The 10,485-nt window shown below is 31.6% G+C and overlaps 1 protein-coding gene across 1 annotated transcript; it reads right to left on the reverse strand.

The window, feature by feature from the left end:
* Nucleotides 1-334: 334 nt before the first annotated feature.
* LOC105802402 (V-type proton ATPase subunit C) lies at nt 335-3,584 on the reverse strand. Its single transcript, XM_012634011.2, has 11 exons — nt 3,340-3,584; nt 3,173-3,241; nt 2,825-2,952; nt 2,599-2,698; nt 2,421-2,488; nt 2,197-2,338; nt 1,707-1,823; nt 1,428-1,553; nt 1,255-1,338; nt 1,091-1,170; nt 335-680 (listed from the first exon to the last, which is right to left on the reverse strand). The coding sequence occupies exons 1-11, from the start codon at nt 3,451-3,453 to the stop codon at nt 581-583; spliced, it is 1,128 nt and encodes a 375-aa protein (XP_012489465.1). The 5' UTR covers nt 3,454-3,584; the 3' UTR covers nt 335-580.
* Between the last annotated feature and the right edge of the window lie 6,901 nt (nt 3,585-10,485).

The raw sequence follows: 10,485 nt of genomic DNA on the forward strand, positions 1-10,485 counted from the left end.
TGGACCAGCCTCATATCTGAACCCAAGTACGATTAATGTAACTAAGTTATCTCCACATTTGTACCCTTAATTTGGAACTCCCCGGCCTTTGCCCAGTTATGATCTCAATCAGCTTTTGGTAAATTTAATCTATTTGACTTAAACTTATTATCAATGGAGCTGGTGTGATTGCAACTGTTGGTAATGGAAGTTCTATTTTAATATGGATTTTTTCATGTGATTATATTTATAGTTTATGCTAATGGCATACGTATATAGGATGCAGAAAGATCGACCAAAGAGTTTTGTTGTTCAAATAGGCTTACAGAAATATTATATATATAGACATATGAAGTGATCAAAGTTACTGAAATATATATAGAAGGCAAAGGTGGAGCCTCAACATTGCAGATTGTCAGAAATAGAAACCAAGGGTTAAAGCCTCAAATTCAGAATACAAAAGTTTCAGACACTGCTCCCTAAGGTGAGGATGTCCATAAATAACTAAAGAATCAATATACAGCATCTCCTACACTTTACCTTATTATCATTTGTCGTCTTGATGAAGATGCTCAGAATCAAGACCTAGCAATTGCATTCATCAAGCAATGTTGATTGTGAAGGAGACATAGGGATAGGTGTCGGCATCACCTCCTAAACCAGCCATTGCTCCGCCTTCATCTTCAGTCTTCCAGTATGTGCTGCATTTCAGAGAGGACCAGTATTAGTGAATTTCAAATCAGAGAAAGTAGGAAATTAGTATGAGAATCAAGTCTATTATTTTTCAGGATGAACAAATTAAAAGTTTCCGTTTTTGTAACAGCATTGTCAAATTTAGCATATTTCAAGATCAACATTGCCATTTTCAGCCATGTACACATCAACAGGGAGAAAAGAAAGAACATATTTAAAATAACTCATTTCCCACACAATTATTAGTTAATGATTGCAGCCTAATGTAACAAATTGGGGGATTTGAGCAGTGTTTTTCTTTTTGGCGCCCCATATTGGGATTTGGGCAGATGAGCGAAACATAACCACGGCAGTTGACAACATATTCACTCTGGTTTTATCAACTTTATTACACATGACAAGATTAAAATCTGTTTACCTGTTTGTGCTATCACATAATCCTTCGAGGATGGACCGCACTTTCTTCTCACCCTTTGTAGACGGGGACAAAACGCAAGCCTGATGTCAGTACAAAACCAGCACTTAGTTGTCAAGGAAATTTTGGTTCATAAATCATTGTAGAAATGACCAAGTAAAAGTTACCAGGAAAGACGGCGGCAGACCATATCTTAGAATGCTCTCTGCAAAGATACGTACAGCACAAAAATGCATCCAGGAGCTGAAAACCTACAGGCAAGCAACTTATTCAAAAACTTGTTCAAAATATGGTAAAATTTGAGGGATTTCACAGCAAAAGGAAAGGAAATATAAGATACCTCCCCATAACTAGTGTAACACCATTGCAAAAGTGAGCTTCGCAAGCTATCTTGGTCTTGTACCAATTTCTCTAGTTCCTGCTTACGACTTTCTTGTGCTTCTGGACTATATTCAAAATCACGAATCTGAATGACACCAAAAGAAATGCGGCAACAACGGGAATAAGAAATCCTCCAAGAGAGTAAAACATTTTCTATGCACCATGACCATGCATAAGAATATCCTAAAGAAATTTTACTCATATAGAAAATGCAAATGCAACCATCGAATGCACTCACTTGGAAGCCTCGTTCCCGTGCACTAGTTCTGAAATTGTCAGCGACGCGACCAAATAACGTGACAGTGTAAAGAGCATATTCATTATCTTCATACAACTTCTTGGAGGACCTAGGGACCTGAAATCGCATGGCTCTGTTACTCAGAATGACCTCAACAAACAATAAGAAAGTTTAATAACTAAATAGACAAGTCTGTAATACAAAGAGTGGATGCAATATTCAGTAAGAGAAAAAAAGAAGTGGGGCTATGAATAAGAAGCTAAAACTAACAAAGTTCAGTCATTGATAAGCTACAAATTTTATCCCAAAAATGAATCCTATTTCTGATATCATCAGAAATAAACTGGAACAACTGCTCTGACAAGATTCAGCCATTCCAGAGGCTTAAATGAATCACAAGAATAACTGCTCTCTGAGGTGGCATTGTATATCACAAGCAACAATGAATTGACAACTAAAGTTCCTTTAAACCATGGATGACATTACTTACCACATAGGTTGTCAATGTTTCGTAGCTTGAAAGCCAATCCTTCTGTGAATACTTGGGAACAACTGCGAGGAGAGTCACTAGGTGTTCAGAAGTAATGATATCCTCAGGCTTCACCATATTAGACAGGTCACGAACAGCCAAGCTAAAACATACAGAATTCAATCAGCTAGTAAAAGCAAAATCTTCTTGCATTTGTACTGATCATACTGAAGCGACAGTCATACCTTCCACTTTGCTTTCTGTTTATGGCATTAAGTTGGCTGCGCACATTGTTATACTCAGCAACACGAACCTAACATAATAAACAACACTTCAAGACCCAACTTCCCATTCAACTAATAAATGTAAGAAACAAACATGTATAATGGTGTATAAAATCCGAAATTTGAGCCAAGAAATTACCTTGAGATCATCCTCGATCTTTGCCACTAGAGTGTGAATACCATCAACAATTTCCCTCAAGGGGGACATTGTCGGGTACTTTGCTTCATCCCAAACAAACCTTCCATCAAATCACCAAAAATTAACTCTTGTAACAAAACAAATTGTCCATGATAACCAATGAGATCCATGACTAATACCACCACATTCATTCACATGAGTGAGCCAAAATTTTTATTTTTTTTACCTTGTTAGATAAGAATCAATGGGGACTCCATCAACGGTGAGGGCATTGCTCTCCAATCCAGATACTCTCTCCAGTTCCTCGATCTGCCTCCTGATTTTCTGAGAAACTCCTTCGATAAAGGTATTCGACTGCTCATACATGAAAATCAAAAATCAAAGAAAATAAATTCAAACTCAGTTCTAAAAGTTGTAGTAATTTCACATAATTTTGTTTTAAACAAATCTAAAGACACAAACAGTGGTTAAGCCTCAGCTGAATCATCAGAAAGTTAGCAGATCTAAGGGGAAAAAAAGTAGAATTTGATAAATAAATATATAAAAAGCAGAAAGTAAAGAAGAGGAAGATTACTTTGAAGAGATCATCACTGAGAGCAAGGAGGGAATCGAGAGTGCCAACACGTAGATTTGGTATATTGAACTGCGAAAATTGGATTGAAGAAATGAAAAAGAGAAAGAAGGATGAGAAAATTAGATGTAATTGAGGGGAAAAGAAAGAGAGATTGTGAGAAGAGGTACTCTGTAAAGAGGAGTGTCGAAGGAATGCTTGGAGATTTGGTCTTGTAAGCTATTCCACAATGTGGAGGCCGATTTCTGAACCGGAAGAGACACCACCCAGTATCTGTTCGCCATTGACAGCAAGGCGAGAAACCAAACCAAAATAACAAAACAGAGGAACAGGGAGAGAAGACAGAATCCCAGGTCGGATGTCGTTGCTATGGCTATGGGCCTTTGGCAGTTGGCAAAGGTATGCTAGGATCGTAAAATTAAAATAAACTAAAGATTATTTGATTTTATTTTTAAACATGTTTGATGTGCATTATCTCTGTTACTCAATGTTTTCAAATCATATATTTAATCCTCGATTCAACTGATTTTTTAACTAACTTAATTAACTTGTTCTGATTTTTAATTTAACCAGTTCAAAAGTATTAGATTAGTGGGTTATTAACTTAATAATGTTGTTTTTATTTTTAGTATTACATTAAAATACAAATGAAACCGCCTATTTAAAATTTTAAATACAAGTTATTTGTCAAAATAAATTATAATTTCTTTTACGTAAAAGATATTCTTTCATCCACATTGTTTATTATATTACATTAGATTACATGACAGACTTGAGTAAAAAAATTATAAAATCGTTAAGATTAGATTTATAAATACTTCGATGGAATAATCTTGTTTGAAACTTCTTTATTAATATCTTAAGGTTGAAATTATGGTATAGTATATTTTAGCCGTTTGTTAAGATTTTATATTAATTATTAAATAACATAAATACTTTTGTAATAATATTTATTTTTATCTAAAAATAATATTTTAATCATTCATAATGTTAATTTAATCAAAATTATTAATTTTTTATATTTCTAGAATTGCAATATATGATATCAATCATTAACTTAAAATTTATATATAAATGAATAACTATTAAACTCCCACTTGATGCAACACGTGGCAGCACGTGAAAGTGCTTGAAAGATACCCATGGACAACCTTTTGTTTTCCTCCCGTCCTACAATACTTGGTATATTCTCCACCTAAGTGCTCGGATAGTCCTCTGCTCAGCTGGTCACTAGCCAGCCACCCGAGCACTTCATCCTCCAAGTCACCTGCTTTTAGCAGAAACGTGCTCATCTCTAGAGAAGGGACCATCAAGGAACCATTAGGCATAACAATTTTGTACTACCTCAATCAAAGGAATGTCAGAACAACATTATGCATAAGGACAACTCACGTACAACAATCCCGCACTTAACCAACCACACAATCACCATGTCTTGGATTTTTCAGTGGCGCAACCTAATTGAGCACATAACTTCCTTCCTTATAAATACATTGTAGAATGATGAAGGAATGATAAATCTTTTAGCCTTTCAACAACCTTAGGCACTAGTAAACTCCTTTGCTACCTTATCTTCTTCCTCCCTTACTTCTTTTCTTCGGGTTTTTATTTGTTTAAGTGAATCGGTCTTTTTTGAAATATCACCTTCTCCTTCTTGACACCTTCAAAACGTTAAGATATCTTACCGATTAAGTTTTAGCTCAATTAGTATTGGTATTGGCATTGTTGCCAATGCAGGAGGATGTGAGTTCGAGTACGTTGAAGCACATTAGCCTCCTATTAATGGGTAGTTCAAGGTATTATGTCAAATAAAAACAGAAATTATCAAAACTTATAATAAAATTATTAAAAAATAAAACACATTAAAATAACTTCATTTCTATTTGTATAACTTAAATAAAAATGGGCTAAAATCCATCTACTAAGCTTTTATCAAGACCCGGAGCTTAGACTCCAATTGACTTAAAGCCCGTATTAGCAGGCTCTTTTAGGCACAAACCTTAACTACTAGTAAAATAAATCATTATTTTAAAACTAAATTATGGCATATGGATGAGTGAAAAACAAAAATATTTAACATCAAATAAAAATTAAAAAATATATTTATAAAAATTATATCAAATCTCAAAAGAGATTTTAGTTCAATAGTAAAATACGAATGTGAAAAATTAAAAAGATATAGCTTCCAAATTTCTTATGTATGTATTTTATATATATAAATGATATAAAATAAAAAGCACCCTCACAATAAATACAACCCACATTATAAAATAGGATATTTTCATATTTTCTCAACTGAATTATTATAATTAGATTAACTCGTAATATAAACCCAATTAAGTGATTTATAACAAATTTTATAATAAATATAATTTACTAACATTATATAAATTTATACACTATTAATACATCTTATATCTGCTGAGGGTTTACAGGAAACTCGTTTAGATTTTTGAAGCTGCGCAACCAAATCATACATAAGGAAATTGTGGTCTGAGATTTGATTATACGCAAAAGCCCATGCAGAGGAATTTTAGATATGTCGGTATATAAGCCTTGATCATACCTAAACCAGTGAGACGGTAGTAGGCAAAAGTGATCCATTAAGAGTTAACAGTTGAATCAAAATATGATTTTAGGCAAACACATCATCCCTTCTCTTGATTCCATATACAAACAGTAGTGGTACTATCCACCTTCATGCGTTATCATGATGCAGGCAGCCCATTTAACCCCAAACTTGACTTCAACATTGAAAACCCATCTATGAACTCTCTCTCTCTCTCTTTTTTTGGTAATAATAATTTCCGGAATTGTTTATTAAGGTTTTTGAATCCATTGGTTGGATAATCTTTTTGTTTTTCAACTTGTATTTGTGTACTTCACATGATGGGGGAAGAGGAGGAAGGAAAACATATCATATGAAATGGAAATCATCATCACCACTTTCTAAAGAATCTCTTATTTATTTATTTTCTTGTTCACTTTCAAGTTTCAATTATGGTTTTTCTCCTTGTAATTATACGCACAAGTGGGGGGCAATAATTATATAGTATTTCATTTCATTAAGCCAAACTTTTTGGCCTAACCACGCCCCCAATTTACAATATTAATCCTGTGGTTGTTGGATTATATATATATATTAGTTTAGTGGTGCTTCAATTAACGTCATGGCCTCAAATGTTTTGTATTTGTCGCTTGGCTTGGCTTGTTCAATTGTTGACGGTGGGTAACCAAAAATATCGTACGAAACAGGGTTATTACGTTATTTTATATATATATAATTATTTAATGATATTTTAACATTTTTTAAAGTTATTGATACATAATTTTTGTAAATTTTTTTACCTCGAACCTTAAGCTATGAATTTAAACTTGAACCTTCAATCTTAAACCTCGAACCCTGGATTTTGAACTTAAAACTTGAATCCCGACTCCGACCTCAAATCCTCGGAACCCTAAACTCAAACCTTGAATCTTGGACCCCAAACTCGAACATTTGGTTCAAGGTTTAGAGTTCATAGTTTAAGATTTAGTGTTTAGGGTTTAATGTTTAAGATTCAGGGTTTGAGTTCGGTGTTTGGAGTTCAAGGTTCAGGGTTCGAGGTAAAAAAATATCATAATTATGTATCAATGATGTGGAAAAATTGCTGAAATATCGTTAAATAATTGAAAAGGGATATAAGATAACGCGAGGTCCCTATTTCATACGATCCTTTTCCGGTGGGTAACATATCTCACAAAAACTTTTATTTTTATTAAAATTAACATAACAAATTTATATTTAAATAAATTTAAAGATTAAAGAATACAATTATATTTATTTTAATTAATTTAATATTTTTAGTATAATTTATTAACAATATATAAACTTATACATTGTAGTACATCTTTGATACAATCTTCAATATTCAAAAGCATTTAACTTTTTATGCACATGTTATTGTTACTCTTGCATTGCAGCACCTTGTTTTTAATATTATCATTAAATTACTTCTATTGGTCAGCAAAACTAGCACCACCTTTTATTATTTATTTTATCATGTTAAAAACTCACTGTAGAATTGTTAATGGTAAAAAAGGAAATTTTATTAATTTATTGGGTTAGAATTTTCTCAAAACGAACCATGCTATTATCCATATTTTATTTGACGTTCCTCGAACCAGTTCTATGTCTTTCAACTTACTTCACATGGAAGAAGAGTAAAAATTAACAATAATTATTACCACACCTTCAAAATTACTCTACTTTCCTTTCCTCTTTCTATATATATATATATATATAAATATGTTAAAAATAGTAGAGGCCCCTAAATTAAGGGTTAGATTGTATTTTATCACTTTTACTGAAAATTGTGTAAATTAGTCTTTATACGATAGAGAGAAAGCAATTTGATATTTTTGTTAAAAAATTTATCAATTTCTACCGTTAAAAAATTGGTCCATATACATCAACATGAGAAATACGTACGTGCTATGTGTTACTGTTTGGTTAAATATAGTTTCTAAATATAGCTTGTAGTTAGAGCTGTTTTGTGAGCCTATGTTTGTTAGTGAAGTCAGTCCATTGAATGTATCAAGTTTACATCATATCCATACTTAGAATCATCTTCTACAGTCTAATCCTACTATACTAGTGTAAGCAAAATGTTGGTACCCTACCATCATAATTCACAATTTCACATAGCTTTTGGATCCATATCTTCCTTTAATTATTTATACCCAAGGGTCAAGTAGTAACTGTAGGTAAAATTTAGAGAAATATGAGTGAGCACCATCAAGGGGGTGGGGGTGGCAGGCCACAGCAAAATTTGACTCTATTTTGCCCATAATTATCAAGCACAGCTAACCAAGACTTTTAGTATAGGTGTGGACTGGTATGTATAGTGGCTGGCAATACCATCAGTTATTATGAGCCCTTATTTTTTTTATTAGTGCTTTAATTTGGGTTTTTTTTTTTTTGGTCTTAGAATGAGAAATAAGAAATATAGAAGGAAAATTGAGAGTCATTCAAATTATGTTTGCATTATAACCAAAAGGAATCCTAAGGGTTTTACTTCTATCAACATCCACTTTACATAAAGATGACAGATGAGATGCCTTTTCTAGAAGGCTAATCATCTTCATGTTTAATGTAGAAATATCAACCAAAAAAAAAATACACTCTACATATACATACATGATATTGCTTCCAAACCTACTTTTTACCGATTTGATTTTTGAAGAATTCATAGCTAGCTACCTAGCTACCTCATCAATGGATAATTGTTCATTGTACTCAAATGAAGAAATGTCTCAGTCAAATGGAATATTAAGATGCGTGTATACCGAAGTCCAAGGAATGCACGAATTACTAGTTGAGATGATAATTGACTCACTTCCGATTAGGGATGTGAATCATAAATTATTAGAAGGTTAAAATATAAATTTATCATTATATTAACGTATAATTTTATAAAAATTTAAGGGATTAAATGATAAATTTATAAAAAAATTTATAGAGACAAGCAATCTTTGTCCCTAAGAGTAGAAATATAAGTTTGAATTTTGAAAAGGATATCTTTTAAGAAATTGAGAAGACTTTATCTTAAACGTTTTCAGTCAAATAAAGATTAATTTCGAGTCCATTTTAACGTGAAAAAAACTCTCGGTTTATATCGAAATATAATATATTTGATCTTATTATATGATAGAAAGTAGAAACTGACCAAATTTTCTTTGTAATGTCAACCTAAGATGGGGAATATTAGAATCCTTGAAGTACTTAAGGACTTGGGACAACCTTCAAGTTTTGATTTTACATACTCTCGAACTCGCAACACAAAATATCAGACAATACGTAATTTTTTCAGAAATGAGAATGATTTTGAAATGATATTTTGTGTTTGGTGGGGTGTTGTCAGTCACTTGTGAATGGAGGGAAAGGGGGGGACCTAATATGCAATTGCACAAAAGATAGGGATTACACAAAGTGCCCTTTTTTGCATGTTTTTGACTTAGGCCTGCTTCAATCTCTTCCTATGAGTGTATGACCGTGAGGATATTGGAGGAAATAAAAGAGAGAAAAACAAAAGCAGAGAGTAGATAATTGAGCGTATGGCATTTAGTCAAAGTGATAAATGATTGGATAAAACCCCAACTAAACCATGAAAAAAAAAGAGTAAACATGTGTTTGCTTAAATCATTTTTATAAGATACTTCATACAAACGTATAGCATTTGAATAAGTTGGAGTTATTCATGGGTCGGGTCCTAATAAAATTTTAGGTTAGATTGATAAGTTCGGATTTAGTCTAAAAAATAAGCTTAAAATTTTATTCAAATTCGGTTTAAATTATATATGCTAAATTTGGGCTCGACCCGTGTTAATTTTTTAAAAAGATTATTTTATCATATAAAACAAAATTTTAAAAATTATAATATATCAAATACATTAAAAACATTAAAATAAATATTTCTCAACAAATTGAAAATACATTAAAAACAAGCAAATGTTTACAAACAAATTTTAAAAAGACACGTATCCAAAACGGGATCGGACAGAAAAAACTTACCCGAAACATAGCCCGTTTAGAAAATAGGCCTTGTTTTTTGTCCAAGCCTATATTTTTGTCTAAATCCTCCTATTTTTTGAGCGAACCTTCGAACCTAATTGAGTGGCCGACCCATGGACAACTTTAAAATAAGTCACATGGAGGATGTAATACTAAGTTTTATTTATGTTTTATATTGGTATGTTCATATATATTAATTGGTCACATATATATTGTATTTGTATTGCATTATGATTATACAATATTTATAATAGGAATACTTAAAAAAAATTGTTTAAGGGATAATGCCCTTTTGTTTTATTTATAATTTATGTTATTAGGAAAAACAATTATTAAACTCAGTAATTAATCTAATAAATTAAAATAATTTAAAATTAATTTTCATTCGTACTATTTAGATAAAATAATTTTTTATCCTCTAATTTTATAAAAATTTAATAAAAAATAAAATTATAATTAATTTAGATAATTATGACTTCTATTTATTTAAAAAAGTATAGAACTTTTTAGCTTGTAAAAAAATTTGAATCAAATCGGTTTTGATTTTTCCGATTTCTTTGCCTAATCTTATTTATAGTTGGTTTAGTTAATGAATCAAATTTTTCTAAAAATACCAAAACAAAATTACAAATTTTATAATTATTTAATAAAAAATTTTCTACACACAACATGCCTTCAAAATTTTATTGGAATGGCATTCTCGTTATTGTTTTAAAAAGCAGGGTTCTTTCCTTTTCTGACAACCTTTGCTTTACTGATCCCT

The sequence above is a fragment of the Gossypium raimondii genome, chromosome 11 (assembly GCF_025698545.1).
Source record: "Gossypium raimondii isolate GPD5lz chromosome 11, ASM2569854v1, whole genome shotgun sequence".
NCBI lineage: Eukaryota > Viridiplantae > Streptophyta > Magnoliopsida > Malvales > Malvaceae > Gossypium > Gossypium raimondii.